The sequence below is a fragment of the Camelus bactrianus genome, unplaced genomic scaffold (genome assembly GCF_048773025.1).
Source record: "Camelus bactrianus isolate YW-2024 breed Bactrian camel unplaced genomic scaffold, ASM4877302v1 HiC_scaffold_41, whole genome shotgun sequence".
NCBI lineage: Eukaryota > Metazoa > Chordata > Mammalia > Artiodactyla > Camelidae > Camelus > Camelus bactrianus.
In genome coordinates this window covers 4613874-4635979 of record NW_027413957.1, presented here as the reverse complement: position 1 = coordinate 4635979, position 22106 = coordinate 4613874, and the positions used below count along the sequence as shown (strand labels likewise).

Below are 22106 nucleotides of genomic sequence, written 5' to 3'. Positions count from 1 at the left end.
GCAAGGAAACACAAATTCTTGCTTCAAAGACAGATTTACAATTATGATACAATGTGATACGCAAGAGCTGACATATGAAAGTAAAGTGAGCATGAGGAAGGCTTTACAGAAGAGGGGAAATAAACAGGAATCATGAGCAAAAGAGACAGGAGGAAATTATTCTACTTAAGAGATTAAGAGATTAGAATGTGAGCACAAAGATTAGGCACATGGCATTTAGGTGTGTCCTAGGAACCTGGAAGGAAGAGTACAAAATATATGGAAGCAAGTAGAGAGATGAGTCTGGGAAGAAATTCTGAACAACATCTAGGAAAAGAATAATTACCTACTGCTGAATACTGATATAGGCTTACCTATCAGAATCTCCTTTCTGCAGAGCAGGAAACCGCTGGTCATCAGTTTTTCCCCTCTTCCTCTGCTGAGTTAATCCTTCATGATAGCTGCCATCACATATGGTTTCTGATCCTTTCAGTTCACCACTTTTGCTCCTGTTCTCTTCTACTTCAACCTTCAGTGAAAGTTTGATACAAAGGGTAATTATTACTTTATTCGTTATAAAGACTTCGTTATCATTCACTTTATCATTTGACTCAGAGTTTGCCCTGATTTCAATTAAGATATTTTTGTGCTTATTTTAATTTTTATCATTTCAAGTCATTGGAATGTTTGTAAATTCTGCTTCTTTCTGTTTGAGGAAAAGAAACAGAATTTCCAAAATTTCAAAAAGGACTTTCTGAATGTTGTGCTCTTACATCCACTCTTCCCCATGTGAATGGCAGAGACAGAGAAATAGAAAGACAAAGGCATAAAATTTGTCCTCTTCTGTCTTTACCACCAAGATTTTGTATTAAACAGCCAGATTTAGAAGATGTCGAACCTTGGTGCTTCAGTAACAGAAAGGAAACATTCTTCTTTCTGTGCTAAAGCTATCCTTTCCCCACTACTTTTTATAATTCTTGTTTCATTTGGATCCCGGGGTATCAAAATGTGGTGTTTAATAAAACATATAAACCCATGTTTACCGAAAGGAGCAGAGTGAAACTGATGAATTGCCAGTTAGTGTGGAATTCTGCAGAAGGAATAATGCTTCCCAATTTCACATTCAATAACCATGGCCATTTTATAGCTAGACGGCATAGGAGTAATGAGTGATCTACCTTAGCCCCACTGTTTACTGAAAACGGGAACACAACCAAGAAAGGTTAAGTGATTTGTCCAAGTTCCCTAAAGCAGTATTCCCCAGCATTTTACGGTGTCAAAAGAGATGATACAATTCTGTAACACTGAATCTAATAAGCTACCAAATAAATTCATCAAATTGATCAGATAAGTGTGACTTCGGCAAAGTTGGGGGCAGGGCTCATCTCCTTTTTCTATTAAAGGGGAACACCTTCAGATTTCCATCTTTAACACTCTTCGCACCTCACACAAAAGAACACACACATTTTAAAAATCTATTACTAGAACTAAAAAAAATCATTCAGTGCATCTCAAAACTCAAGTTTCTCAAAACTCAAGTTTTCTCCTTTGGAGATAAATAGTGAATTTTTTTTTGCTGAGGGTTCATACTACCTATATGATAGAATCATACATGTCAAAACTTCCTACATTTTATTAAATAATATAATGTAAGTGTCTGCCTCAACAGAAACACCCGGAAGTGGTGACTCAAGAGTATGTGGGAGCACATGTATTCTTAAGAATATCTCAAAGTGACCATGATGGAATTCTAAGTGTCCAGTGATCAGTAAAACAGAGAAGCCTGCACTCACTAACGCACAACACACGGATCAGTTTAGTGAGAGCGTGTGCTTATATCCCTTCTCTCAGTCACTGCTTCCTTCCCATTCTATGGATGTGCAACTTACATTTAAGCCAATAGATTAAAACAAAAAAACAAAACCCTTGAGCTTATTATATTTCTTAAGCTATTTCACTTGCATTTATTCCGGCTCAGAAGGTCATGTGGCACAAAGCTAAATTACTTTCCCACTTCATACGAAAGACTGGCACAGAGACTTAGGTTGATTAAGGAACAAAACCCAGGAAAATACTTCCCTGAGTTCCTGTTATTTAGATGGCAGAAATAGTCTGTTTCTACACGATTACATATTTAGATGACCCCATTTTATGCATAGGCTATTTTCCTAAGTGGAAAATCAGATCAAGTATGGATCAGAATGGAAGAGATTATTGATATAGAGAAAAAAAACAAGAGCAGTAGCAAAGGAACCTCTACCTCTTTTTGAAGCTGAATTTTCTTTTTCCAAAGCCAGGAATTCTACTTGTAACATGCCTACCTCATTGTTAAACCTTTCCATATCTTGGTGTAACTCTTTTAGATATACTTTGGATGTTCTGTTACCATTTGATGGAGAAGAACTCACATTTCCTAATTCAGGGTCCATGATTTTAGAATTACTAGCACCGCAGTTATCTGCAAGGAATGGCTTCTGGAGCTGGTCTTGTATTGGTTTGGTTTTCTTACAAGTATTTGAAACAGCAGACATATTGTGACTTTCTATTTGAATCATGTGTTTCATCTCACTGGAGAGGTCAGCCACAAACCAAAAAGGCTTTTTGGGTCACTTACCTGAGGTGCACGTCCAATGTCTGATTTCCAGTGAGTATTTTGGCTCCTTTTTGGTTTTCTTTTTGTAGCAAATTCTTGGTCTTCATTCACTGTAAATGGAACTCGGTTCCTTACTTCATTTTCTCTGTCATTACGAAAACTCTCCTCAGTTTTGTTAAAAACGTGTTCAATGTCTGGCTTATCATTTTCATCCAACTTATTTTCATTTAAATAAAGTTTTGAAGATGACTGGCAACCATACTTTCTTGACTCAGACTTGGAATAACATGGAAATACATTTTCAAGACTGGGCTCTTTGTGTTCAGAGACTGCCTGGAATCCTATAGAGACAGAGGCTCCAGGTGCATCCTTTTCCTCAAAATCAAATGTATTATCTGTCACGTTGGAAGGTAGTTCCTTTAAGTCACCATGTAGTTCAGAGTTGTCAGGTAGCGGCACTACCTTATGATGAAAAGTAATTTTGCCTTTTTCATGGATTTTACTCATTTTCTGGTTTGACTTCTTTGTGATAAATTCTGAATTATGTTTCCAGTCGAATTTGCCTTGTTTGACCCACATGTCCTCATGCTTCTCCACACAAGAATGTTTTGAAGATACAGGTTCGTCCTTTCTGTCATTTTCCTTATTCACTTCTGGTTCTCTAGGCGTTTTTTGCAGATGCACAAGTGAAAGATTAATCTGGTTGATTTGATCTTCAGATTTCTTTTCTTTCACAGTACGTGCTTGTGAAGCACATTTATCCTTAAGTAGTCAAGTACAGATAAAGAAAAATTAGAAAATAATTAAAATTTAACAAACTTCGTAATGTATGTTGGGCTACTCACAAACTAAGAAGTGAAACATAACTTGCCTTAGCCTTGAAATAGGAGAAAAACAGGAACTCAGAAACCTAACTTTGTCACTGTTTGTTTGAACTAAACAATTCACACGTGTTAAATCTACCAAGATTTAAGAGATTAGATTTTTAACATTACAAAGATTTCCTCACTAAAAAATATTTCACCTCTCGTACTTTAAATAGTGAGCCCCTCCAGTGCATGTAAAGATTTTTTTTAAAGGACTAATAACTGGAGAATAAGCAAACTGTAAATTATTAGGTGCCAAAATCAATTAACATCAATCAGAAAGAGGAACAAATTCCTGAATTTTAATGCAAACGATACACTATGATAGTGATCTATCTCAATATGTATTCTCTGCATCCACTGAGTTATATTATACTCTAACATTCACTAGTGAGAGTGAATGAAAGCATTTTTAATAATATTTACTGGTTTCCTACCCTGAAATGAAATAAATTAGAAAGTTTTTGTTTCTTCCCTAACAATAAAGGTCCAATCCTGGAAGGTTTGATTCTCTTACTAGGCAGTTGGGTTGACTCTATGACCCCTATTCTCTCCCTGATTGTAGATTCTGAAATCGATTACATAGAGATCACAAGACAGAAGAAATCTTTCATCTTGGCATCAATGACTTGCAATTTGAAACTGCAAATTTTGGACCACTGGGAATGACTGTTCCTTACATGAAACTAACTCAGTGGCCATCACTGCTATATTAGTTACAATTTCAACTGCTTATATCACATGATTTAATATTTGATATCACCTTCTTTATCATGTGTGGAAGTTATAAAAATGGAAGAAGTAAACAATATTCAGGAAGGTTTTTTGCCTCAATTCCAAGGATAAAGTTTAACTATAAATTGCTATAGATCCTAAAAATACTTTAAGTTTTGTAATTAGATAAAATGCTATTCAAAACTAAATATTAAATAATTATTTATTGACTCTAAAAGTCTAGTTTGGAAGGCAATTTCTTTTGAATTTGAATAACTGTGTTATTAAAGCACAGAAAACAATATAAACCAGAAGTTTAAATTTACATTTTCACATACCTGTGAGAGGTTATTTTCACTCCCATCAAGTCTTTCTTGCTCTTCCTCAGATGCCCTTTGTAAGTCTGGGTCTGCTGAAAAATGAATATGCTTAGTTAAACTTCACTACTTAGAACAGCTAGATAAAAGGCATCATCTTTATAAAAACATAAACATTTCATCAATTGACAGTTTAAATTAAGCTTAATCTTTAGCTGGATATTTACTTCTTTAAGAACTACTTCTAACTATCTAAAACTTCAACAAACTATTTGGGAAATACTAGATGTTACCAGATAAAGGCATACAAACATCTCAAAGTTTCACTCACAAATTGATTCACCAGACATGAACAAAATAAAGAGAAATAAAACAAAATTTAAAAATACAGTAGAAATATACAAAGTCACGATAGACTCTATTCTCCCCTCCTAACAGTACCTTTTTAACAACATACCAAGCTTCAAGAGCAATGTTATTCATGGTTTCCAAAATTACTGTTACTTTTTATGCTTTTATCTTTCCTTAACCTGAAATGTTTCCCTCTATTGTTCTGACAAGTTCCTTTTCCTCTTTGAAGACTCAGCTGCTCTGTGAAGTCCTCCTTGATTGCAGCTGTCTTTCCACAGAGACACAGGGATCTCTTTCCTTGGAGCTACCTTGGTACCTCACAGATTTTTCTAGTGTGTCTTCACCAGCTGAACTGTAAACTATTTCTTTACATGTCTATCCTCTTTGCTCCCATGCTGTAGAGGACAAACTCTTAAAAGTATCTGTGTATAAACAGTATTTATTAGAAAAACTTTGAGTTTAGAGCTTGTAGTCACTACTATAGGAGATAACTGAGAATCTTTTGTAAATACAACATTAATTCTGCAGGTAAGGAAAGAAAAGATAAAACTATAGGAGCAGAAAAAATATTGTATGACTTATTACTACAGCTCTGATTATATCACTGATTAAGGCACTAAATTCATTGGTATATAAAGTAGAACCCATATTAGATATGGTTAATCAACAGACTGGGTATCCTAGAAGAATTAGAATTGATATCCCATATATTATTTTTAAGTGATAAAGCACTCCTTAAAAACCAATATCCTTTTCAACCCATCAATCCATTAAAAATAATAAAACAAGCTGATATACTGTGTGGACACAGTTAAGAAGGAGGTCCTGTGTAGCAAAATCCCAATGACTGCCACTACTGCTGGGAAAGCCACTTCTAAAATACAGAAAGGCAGAGAATATACTAGAAATACTTTGATATTTAGTTGCAGAGGTGCTTTCTCAGTTACACTGACTATAGCTATAACAAATATTTATAAATTCAGAGCTAGATAAAAATAAAGCTAAGAAACCATACTTTGAGAAGGGAATCTTGGATGTCCACCTAGGTTTCCCAACTACTCACAAAGCTCTAGACATCATCCTCCTACCCACTCTCAGGAGTGTGCTAAATACTACTCTGAACGAACTTACTTTCACCTAATTCTCTTTGCTATTTAATATGTTGCTTTGGTCAGAGGATGAATGTAAATGTCATGCCAAAAGGTATTGTCTGGTTGTAGGTTGCATAAAAGGAGTAAACACAAAGGAGATCCTGCCACAAAATGATTTCTGCAAAGTCGGAGTGTGGTGAAGCCACGCACAGGTAGACTATGGCTAATTCTCTATGCTGCTTTATTACCTTCTTTGCTGCTTCTCTTCTCTGGCAGCTGTGACTCACACAGGCCACGGAGCGCTGCATTTTCTGACAGAGACACGGCTCCAATATTCACCCGGTCTTTATCTACCAGGGCCGTCTGCCTCAGTTCTGTGGGTGCTGACTGGTTTGTGGTCACTGATTGTGATACCAACGGACATTTGTCAACTTTCAAATGCTCGGCTCTTTGACCAGCCTTATTATTGAGGCTCAGACGAGTAGAATCCCAGTCTGAAGAACCTGAAAACAAAGTTTCCACTTATTAGAATGTGAATAACAATACAAACTTTTACAAATTCTCTTCCCAGAGCAGCAGCCCCACGTCCGCAGCCCCACGCCCTCCTCTCCCCCAAACACACTGCTCCTTCCCAGCTGGTTGTACTTTACATGTCATTGCTGTTCATAAAGGGAACCACTGTCTCTTTTTTCTAAGTTTAATTTTCTAGTATTACTAATTTGGATTCACTCACCACTCTCTATAAAACAGTCAATATTCCATAAGAGCTTTAGGAATAATTATGATTCTTCAACATATGAATTTTTTCATTAACAAAATGTATGTCTAACCAGCCATTTACTGGATGTTTAAATATGCATGACAGTATTGAGTCCTAGAGACGTGGGCTTTAAGAAAACTTTTACTGAATGGTACTACTTAAATTACAATGAGACAGTCTTTCCTCAATGTACCAATATCTTCAGAATTCTTAAGCCGTGGATAAACATCATAAATTTATATAAGAAAGGATAGCCTTGAGTGACTAATTTTTTCCATATAAAAATAGGGTAAATCTAAGTACAAACTAGGTCCAAAGAGTACAGAGTGCCATGAGACAGGAAATATATAACAAAAATGTTTTCCTTTTTTAAAAAGAATTAAGTTGTCAGATTCAAACTTTTTAAGACAAGTTAAAGAAAAAAAGGCAAGAAATGTATAAGTGAACTTTAAAGCCCACTTCATCACAAGGGCCCCTTTATTATTTCACACCCATGAACCCTGTTTAAAACAGCAGTTCTCAAGTGTCATCTGAGAAGCCCTGAAGCCCCATGTTCCCTCCATCTAGGGAGTCCAGGAGGTCAAAACTATTTTCACAATAATACTGAATGCTATTTTCATTCTCATTTTTTGTTAAGTGTGCAGTGGAGGTTTCCAGACACATGACATGTGGTAACATCATAGCTCTAATGGCTAATGGAATGTTTGTGTGTGCTTGTTTTTTAATTTTTCAGTTCTATTTTCTAATATACTAAACATCAATAGATACAACCCACTTAAAAGTTCTTCAGAATTCTCAATAATTTTTAATAGTATAAAAAATATCCTAAATCCAAAAACTTTTAGGATTATTGTTTTAAAAGATCGTATCTACCAAACATTAAGGTAGGACTAATTACTTCCATCATTTTTAATAATCAAAGACACCACACACACACAGAGAGAGAGAGAGAGAGAGAGAGAGGGAGAGGGAGAGAGAGAGAGAGAGCATGCTAATCAAAACATCCAGTTGGCTTAAGACCTTTGGGCTAGGGAAATAACTCTGTGGTAGAGCACATGCTTAGCATGCACAAGGTTCTGGGTTCAATCCCTAGGACCTTCATTAATAAATAAATACAGAAATAAATAAATATCATCAATGTGATAGCACTAGATGAAATAAAGTCAAATATGACTGACATGTTAGCAAGTGAAGCTTTACCCTACATAAAGGTCAGAATTCAATTAAGCATTTTAAAACTCTGGAAAAATCTTAGAACCTAATAATCAATCTCTCAGAATCCCTGAGAAGTATAGGGACTCCAAGCTGAGCACTTTAGTGTCTCCCAGCATCAACAGAAACATCCAAGTCAAAGCTGACATTTTAAAAGTCTATTTCTTATGCTTATATATATTTTTCAAACATGGATACCAATAATAACATCTGCCGCATTTATGTCATCTTTCAATTAAATTTGAAGAAATAAAAGGAATTAGGAATAAGAAGACTGTACTTCTCTTCAGACTTAAATTTGTATTGCAAAATTTACCTGATTTGAATGTTTGTAAATTCTTCATTTCTCCTGTTTTATTAGGAACAGAATCTTTCACTCCAACTGCAGGCTGAATGGTTTTTGAAACAAACCGATTAATAATGTACATTTGATACAATCTGTAGTAATAATTCGGGGGGGGGGTCTAGCTCAGTGGTAGAGTGCCTGCTTAGCAGTGCATGAGGTCCTAAGCTAAATTCCCAGTACCCTCATTAAAAAAAAAAAATCAAGATAAAAGTATAAAAGTTTTTACCTTCAAGTGAGGATATTTTTCAGTAGAATCTAAAAGCCAAAAGGGACACATAATCGATTATATGTAAATATGAAAGCCAACTATCCATTCACACAGTTAGTACTGAGTGCAATCCTCATGCTTGCTTTGGAAATGGACACGTTAGGTTTCGGTGTCTTGTTTTTCAGGGGCAGTTAGGACAGCAACAAGACAGAAACATGAGTCCATTATAGACACTCAATGAAGAGCAGGAATACAGGCTTAACAGAACATGCACTTAAGATCTCAAAAGCACGATTATGTTTCAAGTGACTTATTTATAAAACAGAAACGTGCACATGTACCAGTGTGAACTTGCTGCCTGAGGAGGAGAAACGCGATCTCCAATCAGAGGAACAAGTCACGGCTCCAAGAAGACAAATGTGAAAGCTGACGGTAAAACGCAGCAGCACATCTTTCGTGCGCCTGACACCATGAGTCTACAAGTACTTATCATACTCTTCAATTCGTTCTGCGATTTAGGAAGTCCACAGCTGTGACGGCAGTCCATTTGTATGTGCAATTCACTTCTCGTCAGAGAAAGTGATATGAATTGATCGGCTTGGATACACACTTGTAGAATAATAGTTCATAAAAATATTTTTCCCATACCCACATGGGCTGTTGGTATGCCTACATTTCTTGGATCCTCTAGCCATCCAAGTTTCTTGATCCACTCATGCAAGAAAGAAAGTATACTGAGTTTTCAATATTGAAATCTGGTGATCAAAAAAAATTTTAATTGCCACAGAATTATTAGATACTAAAAGTCTTTTATATTTCAAAACCTGTGCCGTATTCACTGAAAATAACAACGTTAGCATTTATGGAATGAACCCTAGTAATTTCTTTTGTTTCCAAAATTAGTTTGGTTTGGTAAATCAGGCTAATGTTTACAAGGATTTTTGTGAAACAACTATCTTATCAAAAAATTAGGTATCCTGAAACAAACAAAAAAAAAGCAGTCAATGCTTCATATTCAAGTTAATCTCATTTGAATAACAAATACCAATACAACATATATCTTCGAAGCCTGATAGGAGGAGTGGCTGTGGTTTACCCCAATTCTAGGCCCCCTCCTGATTCCAGTATTCTCTGGAGTGGCAATGATCTAATCTGGCTTCAGTGCAAATACACTGACGCCATCGAAAAGGAGTTCTCTCAAGTTTCCTCCTCAATTCCAAGATCACCTACCTGCTGCCTTTTTTTCCTCCTTCCTTCCTTTCACTTTCCTCTTCAAAGGTACATCTACACCTGTGGTCTTAATTCTTCCCCTTTTCTATTCTTTTGATGGACGATCCCCACCACTTCTTTTTCCTCTCTGCTTAGCAGCACTATCTTACATCTCTAATTTCTACTTCAACTCTTTGCCTCCCTCTGGCTATGAACGTGCTCAGAAAGAAAAACAAAATCATGCTTTTCCTTGTTGCTGTTGTCTTTAACTCCCCAGTGGCTCTTCTTCCAGACTCCTGTAAACACAAGTCTACCCTCTGAGTGTGATCTGAAGACCAGAAACAAGGGCATCACCTAAGAGCTTGTTAGAAACGCAGACCCACTGCTCAGAATGTGCACTTTTCACTGGGTCCCTAGGTGACTAAAATTTGAGAAACTCCAGTCTATACCGAGTCTGCTTCTACAGCACTCGGACTTAACTCATCCCTCTGAAATCCAGCCGCATGCGTCTCACTGTAACACTTCCCCAAAAGCTGCATCAGGAGTTGCAGACTTTTCAGGGGACTCTTTACCAGGCTCCAGCTCCCCTGACCTCCCCGGAAGGCACCCTGCTCTCTTCCTCTTTCCCACTCTTCTGTTGGCCTATGAGACACCATCCTATAAGGCAGCAACACGCTGCATGACACAAAGGTCCAGACATTGACAGCTGACCACACACGCCTGTGCTCACCCACGGCAGGCACACCAGCTCTGCATGATCAGGTACCGCCGTCCTCGCCGCCTTCCTAATGGTCGGGGGGACGAGGGAGTGAGACATCCTGCTGTGCTTCCCGGACAAGCTTTGGTGCTGGAAGCAGCTCACTTCATACCTGTCTCATTTCAAACACTCTTCTCTTCCTTCTTCTAAAGAACTATTCTACATTACCAACTCCTGCCAGGGACCCCCCCCTTTTTCCTTCATTTAGTCCCGTCCTCTCTACCTCCCTCATTCTTCACTCCCTCCTTCCCTCCTCCTGGTTTCCTGACTGTCCTCAGGTCACAGAGCATCTTGAAAGAAAGCTAACAACTGAGCTCCTTAAACAGCATTCTAGTTTAATCTGTTGCTGACACCTGGTAAGATATACAATTTACTTCCTTTTCTCCTCTTTTTTCTCACTATATGTTCAACAGGTGATTTTCTTTGGCTGAGAGAATAGATGCAAATCCATGTTTTAAATCAACGTTCTGTAAAATGACTTTTTTTTAAATAAAATACAGTACTTACTTTCTATTTGTCCATTTAATGTATTTTTTTCTCCTCGACCTGCAGCTCCAGATAAATTATCAACACAGTTCAGAAGTTGAATCTCGGAGATACTCTGTTAAAATTAATATTAATAATGAATTACATAAAGATTTCCTGATCCCTTTCTAAGAAAATACCTGCGTTTCCTACCTTATTATTCTTTTTTTAATTTCCTACTTTAAAAGCAATTAGACTCGAAAACAAAATAAGCATATCCTGGAAACCCAAACATTTAAATAGAAAATTTCATATACACTCTTCAGATCAAGTCTATCTTTTATCTTCAGTTGGCTTTTGACTCTGTAAACTGAGCATGGAAATCTAGAGCAAATATTTTCACAGACAAAATACTGACTTACATGCAGATTTCAACAAAGAATTAACTTCAAAACACCTAATTCCATTTTGCATTCCTCGACAAAAGAAGAGGACGTTTGAAAAAAATATGTATTTTTATATGTGTAACTGAATTGCTTTGCAGTACACTTGAAGCTAACATTATAAACTGACTACACTTCAATAAAAAATACAATTAAAAATATACATATTTAAATATTCTTTAATAAATGTGCTATAAATTTAAAATGTTTCTTAGTACACATATTTTGTTTAGTATTAAAATAACACACGACATGAAAAGAAGCCTTCGAGTCTGTCATGTTGAGTATTAACAGAACACTGTGGAAACTGCTACATTTCAGTAAACAAAGGCTTAGCAGAATCTATTATTTGATAAAACTTTTATTGATAGGGAAAATAGTTGAATAAAGTACCAAAGTAGAAAGAAAAACATTTGTTTAAATTAACAGCAGAAAAATTTTAAATGTAGCTATGCAGCTCTTCAAAAAAGTACCATAAGCTTTACTTTAACAAGGGAAGAATAAGAACACTGTTTAGCGACCACCCGCATGTGCCAGGCCCTTATGATGCACATTCTCTCTTCTCTACACACAGCAATAACAGTGATTCTAAGGACGGTTACCCACTCACTGCTTCCTGGCCACTCCAAGATGCTGGAGCACCATGATGAGCAGACGGGACCCGCTGTTCTGTCTGGAACATCCCTCCCCTGGACCTTTGTGTGACTGGCTCCTTCCTGTCCATCATCTGGCAGCTTTGGTCACACTCAGCTCTTTTCTGACTACCTAAATTCCACCCTTACTCCACCCCCGTCCTAACTACAAACTCCCCCACTGTTGTCTAACCTAACGCTCTCCACGTTCCTTATGTGAAGGACTTACTGTCCCTGATAAAGGGTTCCTGTTTATTTGTTCTTCTGTTCCTGCCACTACAGCCTAACCCCTCAACTGCAACATTCAGTGTCTAACTGCCTGGTGCATAGCTGGTGTTCAGGAACAGGAATTTATTTAAGGTCAAAACGTCTAAATTCCCCAGAGGGCTTCAAGTACCAAAGCACTATATACCTATCGGAGATGTCCGATAATAGTCTACCGACACTCAACATAGCCCAAATGAGAAATCCCCGCGCCCACTCTAACTTTCCCATTTTATTGTTCTTCAGATTTTAAAAAAGTGTCCTCAGCATTTCACTAGGTCCCTAGTGGCCACTGTGCTCATTCTCTTACATTTCTATAGCACCCTTTACAGTTGACAACGTGTTTTCACATTTGTTACCAGTTTTGCTCATGACACACAACCTGAGAGGTAGGTATCAGTACCATGTTTTTGAACGAGGTCACTGACATTCAAATAAGTCAGACAAGTTTTTCCAAGATCCCACAGTGGGTCAGAACCAGGATGCTACGTCTGCTGACTTCAAATACAGTGCTGTGCCACTAGGCAGGAGCTGCCGAGATCCAAGAGTTCAGGCTCTTCTTACCTCTTTCCATGGCTGTCACCTTGGAATAGGTCATCACTACCCTGCACTTAGCTTCCTTGAAGTCCGGTCGCCATAGAGGTACTCAGTGCACGCTATTTTCCCTACCCAAAATGTGCTGTCCTCAGTAAAACATCACTAAACCAAACTGCTGGTATTTTAACCCCACATATTTATTACTATTCCCCATGCTTTTGCTTCTCCTGAAATGTTCATTGCAGATCTACTTGACAATCCAAATATAATAGTACTTTCAAGTCACAGGCACTGTCTTTTCAAGGACAAAGTGGTTAAACAAACAAACAAAAACACCGTTTTTTTTTTTTTTTAGTACAACCTGTTTCTCTCTCAATCTCACTAGGAGTTTTACACATTCATTTATAACAAAGAAACAAACATCTGGTCACAGGCTGACCAAGAATTATTTTTAGTTTTTAGAAAAGGTAACTTCAGAACCCAAACCGATTCCCTGTGACTTCTAAGCCTTGGCTTTTGCACTACATACACCAGTTTCATTATGTGAGTCTGGAAAATTAACAGAAGTGCACTCTGCAGTGGTATGACATGTAGCACGGAATGACTTTACTAAGTGTGGGTTAAAATGAGGAAAAAATTTTGCTGGGAAAATGCAGAAGTGAGAAAGTGAAGTCAGAACATCCCTCCATTTATGTTTTAATATCACGCAATGCTTATATCTGAAAATAATAATAGAAGGCAGCACCTCAGAATCCAAGGGTGATTTGACATCTTCCTTTTCTTCTAATCCTAAAGCTGAAGTTGCACCTACAAAATGCAGTCACGAATACATTAATGAGAACACATACCACTGGGAAGTTTAAATATATATATGTCTATCTTGATTCATGAATATGTCAATAAATTAAAGTGGCAGAAAAGAATTTCAGAAGGTTGAAGCATTTTCTGGAAGAAAACTTGGTCGTAGTTGGGGTATTTATGAAAGAAGACGGCAAAAGAAAAACACTTAAGAAATGGATATCATATTTGGATCTACACACTTTAGATTTTTTACACTAGCTTTTTTGTTTTTTTCATGGCGGCACTGGGAATTGAACCCAGGACCTCGTGCATGCTAGGCATGCGCTCTCCCATTGAGCTATACCCTCCCCCCTCCAACCACATTAGTTTTAAACAGAGAAGAAAATCCATAGATGCTCACTGACTTACCACCTCTGTCACTTTTGTGTACTCCATCAACAGAAATCAATTTGCTATGATCTGCTTGCTCCTTTACAACACTGTTGATAGTCCGAGTGCCATTCTCTTTTCCCCCAGTTTTCGGCTTTGTTGTTTCTTCCTATAAAAACAAAACAAAATGTAACAAAAACCCAACTTCAGAAAACATCATATTCCTACACTTGGTCATTCAGTCAGGAAGACAACATATATTTACTGTATGCATCAGATCATAGGCATTACCCTGGGAGAAGCTGGCAATCTACATAAAAGACAGATTCTGCTCTATATTCTAGGGGAGGTAGAGACACATGAAAATGAATCAACACAGACAAGTATCATTCAACAGCTCTACACCTGCAGTGAACAGACACAGTAAGGGCACAAAGGAGAGAAGAGACTTGCTGCGTGTCAATAGCTCTGGGAACGCTGGGAAGACAAGACTGTGTCTTAAATGACAGACCCAGTGCAAAGAGCAGACATGAAGGGGGTTCTAAAAAGGGCAGCCTGAGCAGAAGGTCGAGGTGTGAAACAGCATGAGAAGTCACATGGAAAACTAGAACTCAGTTACTGGGGACGGAATGGAGAGACAAAATTTGCTGGATTAAATATAAGACATCACTTCATCAATTTAAATGTGAGGATTTCTAAAACAAGAAATAACTTCAAGTTAAAACTAACTTCCATTGGGATCTATATTCAATATCTCACAACTACAATGGAAAAGAAAGAAAAAGAATTAGATATATACATAGGTATGTATAACCAGATCACTTTACTGCACACCTGTAACTCATATAATACTGTACAACAACTACATTTGAATTAAAAAACAAACTTCTATAACCAAAAAGAAAAAAGGTGAGGATCAAATTTTCTTTCTGCTGTTCATAAAATCAGCTATATGTCCTTCAGAAGAGTCTGAGCACTTTTTTCCATGAGCTGACTTTTCCTTCTCTTAATTTGAATTTGAGATAATTTCTATCATAATTTGTACTATAGAATTCCTGCTCTCACTTAACCCCACTATTTCTGCTGTTTTTTTGTATAATCATCTCTCTCATTTTGACACTCATTTATCTTGTCCTTATTAGATGAATCTTTCCCCTTTGTACCCCTGCCCATCTTCATATTCATCCAGCCGTTCTTTCCTCCAGCCGTTCTTTCCAGTTGCTTTCTTATTCTTTCTTTTCTTAATGGCATATTTGAGAACTGTTTATTGCCACCAACCTTTACAAATCTCAGTCCTGCACGTGTACCTCTCTTGTTATCACACTGTTTTCTCTTGTGATCTTGAGGACTTCCATTCCTGTGTAGGATCCTTTTCATCCCCATGAGAATCAGGGGGACGGTAAGTGAAAAAGCACAAGAAGGAAAAGTTAAAAACAAAACGACTTACCTCTGTAACACCAAGGACTGCTGAAGATGTGAGAGGTGCCGGTGCTGGGAAGGCAGGATGAGAAAAGCTTGAAACTTCACTTGATGGTTGGGAAAAGGTTCTAACCGCATCTTCATTTTCATTATTAGAATTATTGTCCTCAATGAAGGTGCTAGTTCCTGGTTTCAAAACACCATCTTTTGCCTCTGCTGTAGTGAAAACAAGGTATGGTAGATGGAATTATCTGTAATTTCTCATCAGTGAAAACACAAAAAGACAGTCTTCAAATAACTTACTGTTTATCATGGGTTCTTCCCAGGCCTGAATTAGCTTTGCGAATCTTGGATGCCGGACTTTCTAGAGAAGAAAATAGCAGCTTTAAGAACAACAAATACGAAATTGAAAAAAGTAACTGTAACATTCCCCATTCCTAGATGATCTAACACAAAGAGCGCTGGCTTTGGAGTCATTCAGATATGGATTCAAGTCCTGGGTCTGTCAGTTACCAACCTACATCTTCTCATGGGGTGAGGATGATGAGAGATGACCTCAGGGGTAACAAAATGTTACTTTCTTTACCCCTCACTGATTATTATACAAACACTATGGTATCCATTAGATGACTTTCTTGACCAAAATGATCTAGAACAAAAACTTATCCCTCATAGTTTACAGTCCTATTGAAAAAACTAACATTAAGAAATTTAAAGTAATTGTTATATTTTGAAATATGCTTGCATGATTTATATATGTGTGAATGATCTCTCATGGGGGAAATATGAGAGTTTACTTTTTAGCAGTATCTTATTTGGATGAGTTAGAACAACAAACAGCATAAGCTACTTCTATTCCATTCGCCAAAAAGCTAAAGACAAATGATTGTTCAAATTCAGTTACTTCTAAGAAAGAGGAATAAAAACAAAAGTAATTCTGAGGGGCAATGACTCATGAGTGAAAGCCACACACATAGTAAACAGAAAACTGTCACTAAATATGTTCACAGAGGCAGAGTGAGATGGACTGAAAGAACAGACACTGAAGAAGTGTTTTCTGCAAAGAAATATTAGGTTTGGGACAAACCATTAAAAAAAAAAAGTGGGGAGGAGGAAGAAAAGAAAAAATGAGACATGACTAGTCAAGTACAAACTTAAGGCAAGAAAAAAAGGAAAATGTAAGTATAACAAGGCATGTGGAGAAATATATATACTTTAGCATTTATATATAATAGATCAGGAATGTATCAGTATTGTTAGGGATATACCATGAGTGAAAGCCTCTGTTTTACCTTTTTATTATATATATAAAAACATATAAATTATATATGCAAGTATATATATTATTCTTCAAGTTTTATAAAAATATCAAAATACATGATATATGAAACATATATATAAAACAAAGGCCTTTGTTCATAGTATATCCCCAATAATGCTGACCTGTATTACTCTACAACTGTTTGTTTGTAAATACTACTATAAGTGAGAGTTAAATTTTGTCACTCTCAGTCACTCAATTGAACATGGTCGTCTCTCACTACCTGAACGCTGCAAATTATTACTAGAGAGAGAGAAAAATAGATTTTAGAAAGTTCCTAACATATCAAATTTCCACCTAGACAAAGAACTGGTAATCAGGATTCTAAGGATAATATATAGCTTGAAAAGATATATTTAATGGAACATGAGAGGGGGCTAAAAGAAGGTTAAAAAGTTTTCATCTCAAATTCTAAGCTCACAGTTGGTGGATACTGAAAAACAGACTGTAACCTCTTCCTACTTATCATATACTTCTTATCTACTTCCTTGGCATTTATGACATACTTCCTCTCATAACAACTGAACTTTTACAGCCTAAATAAAGGGAATAGAAATTTAAGTCATATTTTTAGAATTTGAATAGATTTCATTATGACATAGTACGCATATTATATTACCTGTACCATCAAACAGATTTCATTATGATAGAGTGTGCATGTTACAGTACGTGCAGCATGATGCCGAATTCCATGTCTCTTCATGCATTCACATTCAAAAAATAATAAAATGCTTCTTACATTTAAGACCTCATTCTTGGTGCTCCAGGAAATGCACAATTACGTTCCCTAATCTCTAGCGGTGTACACTGATGCAGGGGCTATAAGATGAATATGTAAATAACTATACTACAAAATGTCTGAAACTTGAAATTTTAGAATGGGACACGAGGACTGGACATACTTTTTAAAACTGTAATACAGAAGAATTCTGAAATAGGTTTCATCATATGGTTGTTATTAAGAGTCTACTTTTAAAGCTGGCTGTTATTTTAGGAAAAACATGTATTCTTCAGTTAGACGCAGAGTTTTGAATATACTTGTAATGGGATAATTTAGAAAACACAGAGGAATCTCTTTATAATATGGATTTTGAGAAACAGAATTTTAATTTCTAAATTTCTAGAATTTCAACTATTATTTTAGTCTTAATGCAGAACCAGAGATAGAAATAAAGTAAAAAAAAAAACAAAAACAAAAAACAAAAAAAAACCCTCTTTCCTCACAACTCTCTGATACCAAAATAAAAAGTGTCCAAGGGGGAAAAAAAAAGATACATGCTACGTAAGTTTTGGAACTGAAAGGCCCCAGGAAGAGGCCATGATTATCACAGTAAGTAGCTGTGTGCACTGAAGATGTCCCTGAGGCACGAGTATTATACAAGTGCTGTCAGTGTGGTTTGAAAGTCAAAGAATCCTTATCCTTGGCCAAGCTTCACACCTCCTCTGTTGTGGGAAACCTTTCCACAATACAATTTTCCTGTCACGATCTATTTTCTAGTCCATTTTGCTTCAGCCTCATCTTCAGTATTTATCAAAGTAAAAAAAAAAAAAGAAAAAAAAAACCTGCCATATTTTCATAAAATGGTTTACTCTGACCAACTTTCTCATACAAACATAAAACAATGATAAGCAGAACACTGCTAAATTTTAAGAGAAAATACTACACAGAACTAAATTCAGAGCAGAAAAATTAATTTCACAAGAAAACACTTTACCTTGGGAGCAAGATCTAAGTTACCATCTGATGGAGGCAGTGAATCATCAATATCATGTTTGGGTGAAATACTTTGGAGAAAAATACACATCAAAAATGAGTGAGTTCATTTCTTTAAACAAACAAGTCACACAAGTCTATGCTGAGGGATGAGAAAGCAGATTTGGGAGCCAGGCTGCCTGATGGTTAAGTCACATTTCAACTACTTGTTAACCATGGTATCATGGGTCAACTAGTCAACCTCCTTAAACTACAGTTGCCTAATTAACTAGAAGTAAGCTATAACAGCACAGCTACTCTGCAAAGCTGTTGTGGGGACTGTATGAGGTAACAAATGCTAAGTACATAATACGGTGTCTAACCCACAGTAGGACACTCAAGAAGCCTTGTTTCTTTTCTCTGTGTTCCCTTAGTCAACATGTAATTTTTAAAAATCCATAAAATCCTACCTGCTTACAGAGATGTCTTCAAACCTCGGTGCAACCTTAGTCACTGAAATCTCTATTAAAGAAGAAAGTAAAATAGTTTATACAGGCAATAGAAAAACACAGAACATTGAAAGTATAAGACCAATGTTTTTGTTAAAAAGCATTCCATTGGGACCACACCTGGAGACTACACACTTGAGTGAATACTGGTATACTCCTGGTAGGTAATTAATGCATAAAAACCACTTCCCCTCCTTTATATTTATCAAAAAAAAGAGGGTGTTTATCCAAATTTGGTATTTTAAAGTGAACTGCTGTTTTCAAGGACCAAAATCCCAACCAAACTTTATGAGACTCACAAAAGAATGATAATCATTAGTAGAATCAGTATCATAAACTGACAGTGTCAAGCTTACATAGCGTGGTATTTCTGGACGACACCCACGGGACAAACCCACCCCACCATTTGGCTTTGTCAGCCTCGTGTTATCTGGGCACGGTCATCCCTATTCGCTCACATACGGTCTAGGGCTGCTTTCACACTGCAATGGCAGACATGAGTGGATGTGACAGACATCACATGGCCTAAAATACTGACTCTCTGGCCCTTTACAGAAAAAGCTTGTGCATCCCTGCTTTATGTCATAACAGGAAACCCTAAGACTCAAATCGAATCTTCTTACTCTTCTGCTCAACATTCTTCACTGAATCCATGCAGCTGCCATTGCTGGTTCCCAACTCAACAAACACTTCTTCTTCGTTGTCCTTGCTGGACAATTGCAACTTTTCTTGGATATTTTCTGCCCCAGGATGAGAAGAAGGTAAACTCTCCTTAGCTGCAGAAAGAGAAATGATTGTTTTACGGTCATCACAGTAACTGCATTTCCTTTCCCAGTGGCTGCTTTAGGAATGAGCATGTGATGTAGCCCAGCTAATAAGATGCTAGGGGAAGTCTACGGAAGCGTCTGTTTCCTTCCTAGTTACAGAAAACATGCAGAGAGAAGCAGCCCTCCTCGCCTGCGGATATTGTCATGTGAGAAGATGATGCTTGGAGCTGCTGCTAATCAGCAGACCAGGAAAGGCGACATCAAACACCAGCAGCCTCACAGCTGAGGGAGGGACAGCATCTGGGATCCTGATTTCATCACCAAACCTTCTAAACAATCCTGACTCCTGTTGCTGTAGCCACTGTTACTTAGGGCTCCTATTATTATTTGCAGCTAAAAGCATTCTGACAAATTTCCCAAGGTCTACAGCAGACCTCCTCCTTTCTATACTACTAGAAAGGCTTTCAGAAGCATGCCTGAGCTAGGTAGTCACCTCGTTCCCAATCATTCCTACAGCATCCTTTCTGCACCAACAAAATGAAACTCATAGATCCCGCAAAGTTAACTGGCACATCTTAGCCTTTGCACCGCTGTCCTTTCTGCCAAATGTAATCTTCAAAGATGTTCCACCCACCAAACACGGCCCTTCTGCCTCCTTCCCTGGCAAACTTCTACTCGCTCTGCATGGCTTACCTGACATCCTACACACTTTTAAAAAACTTCTTTCCTCACCATGGACTTGAAGTATTTGGCACATGTTAAATACCAATAAAAAATACATAAAGACAGTTACAAAGTCCTCGTGGGCTCTGGGACACAGTAAGCACAGAATAAAGTAAAGCCAATCATAAAAATGGTGATGACAGTAACAAGCTCCTGGAGGCCAGGAACTGTGCTTTTGACCTGTTTGCATTCTGTAACGTCAGAGTGGTGCTTACTACCTAAAACACACTTGATAGTCATCTGTTAAGTGGATGAATTAACAGATAAGAATGTTTTCTTTGAAAGTCCTGTTAAAAAAAACACATTAACCAGGGGCAACTCTGTTGTGTTATGAGCACCTTGAAGACCAAAACTCTGTCTTTTCCATCTTTGTATTTCCTACAACAGAAGTTCTTTGCTTGATCAAGGTCTACCAAGTTAAAGGTGCCCTCATACAGTTCAGACTGAACAGCACGCGAGGGGTCACACCTAGGCAACAGTCGTCTTTTTTTTTTTTATGTGAAGCACTTCTGTGCTTTTATTACAATTTGTTGAGTCCTGAGTTGTGCTATTTGAATACTTATTATGACAATCCTTCAACTAATGGCAATAGAAAACCTTGTTCTAACAAAATATAGTTTCATGACAAGTATCCCCAAAAAAGAAGAAAACATCTGACTCTCATGAAGGCAGCATATCTCATTGTTTGCACTTCTGAGGAATGAAATTGGTGAGAGAACCCTTGTTCGTGTAATGATGTGAAAAGTAACCAGTGCTTCTCAACAAGGCACTGCTTTCCTGACTTCTGCCCTATCACTAGGTACCTTTAAAAAAACAATCTCTTATTAGTATGCTGCACACTGGCCCAGCTGTGCAGTTCTAATTGTTGGCCATTTGTTTACAGCACCAGGAAGGTATTGCCGAGCTCCCAGTTTTAAAGACAATCACTTTTTAGTGAGACTAATCACTATGCAATAACTAGCATTCATTTACCCAATGTAATCCATTTGCTGTAAAAATTAAAGATCCAGTTCTGTAACAAGGCCAACTTGTTATAATGTTACAGGAAATGTACAACAAATTAAAAAAAACCTGTTTTTCATATCTACACAAAGATATAATATGGGATTTAAGGGGCCATGATTAAACAAATGAATTTCTTTTAAGACAATATTGTCTCAGATTTTAAATTACCTACAATTAACTTCTTAAATACTTCTGAATACTAGACCATTAAGAAAAAGTTAATTAAAAAAATAAAAACATACATGAAATTTACACACTGGCTTTCATCACTGCCCTTTCATTATCAAAATTTCCTCAATCTTACTTCCGTATCTACGGTGGGCCCAACAACAGTAACTTATTACCAGAACTCTGTCCTAGGTCGCTATTTTGAGGGGAAGTATTCGGTATCTTTCCGGCTCTGTAGTCGACAATCAGTTGGTAAAGGCTATGTATAAAGTGATAAATAAATATTAGTACTTGAATGCTAATATGAAAAACAATTACCAAATATATTAAGTTCTTAGATTATTTCAGACAATATCAGAGGTAATATCAAAACTTCAATTGTCCCATATATTTCAAATTTGTACAATCTACACTTTTAAATTTATGATGTATACTTAAAAAGGAAAAAAAGTAAGGTGAAGTAGTCATGAACTGAGTGCAGTACAGCTCAGTAAAAGTTAACTAGAGCGACCGTGACATATGGAAAGTATCTCGAACTCAGAAGTCCCAGCTCTATAACCAACAGCTGTTTGTTCCTGGACAAGGTG

The 22106-nt window shown here is 37.0% G+C and overlaps 1 protein-coding gene across 4 annotated transcripts in view; it reads right to left on the bottom strand.

Annotated features, from left to right (window-relative positions):
- The window catches only part of LOC105081197 (ankyrin repeat domain-containing protein 26), a 48750-nt gene extending 26811 nt beyond the window's left edge, over window positions 1-21939 (bottom strand). Inside the window, exons 1-15 of one of the 4 annotated variants that reach the window (XM_074360197.1) lie at window positions 21696-21939; window positions 19480-19632; window positions 18818-18869; window positions 18370-18439; window positions 15637-15697; window positions 15362-15549; window positions 13954-14083; window positions 13490-13551; window positions 10911-11004; window positions 8456-8484; window positions 8200-8272; window positions 6160-6414; window positions 4491-4564; window positions 2594-3334; window positions 354-508 (exon numbers count right to left, since the gene is read on the bottom strand). In XM_074360197.1, coding sequence (XP_074216298.1) covers window positions 354-508; window positions 2594-3334; window positions 4491-4564; window positions 6160-6414; window positions 8200-8272; window positions 8456-8484; window positions 10911-11004; window positions 13490-13551; window positions 13954-14083; window positions 15362-15549; window positions 15637-15697; window positions 18370-18439; window positions 18818-18869; window positions 19480-19510 — 2015 coding nt within the window. In that variant the 5' untranslated portion in view covers window positions 19511-19632; window positions 21696-21939. The remainder of the gene's footprint in view (window positions 1-353; window positions 509-2593; window positions 3335-4490; window positions 4565-6159; window positions 6415-8199; window positions 8273-8455; window positions 8485-10910; window positions 11005-13489; window positions 13552-13953; window positions 14084-15361; window positions 15550-15636; window positions 15698-18369; window positions 18440-18817; window positions 18870-19479; window positions 19633-21695) is intronic. The other 3 variants (XM_074360196.1, XM_074360195.1, XM_074360198.1) reach the window with 3 other exon arrangements.
- Window positions 21940-22106: the final 167 nt, after the last annotated feature.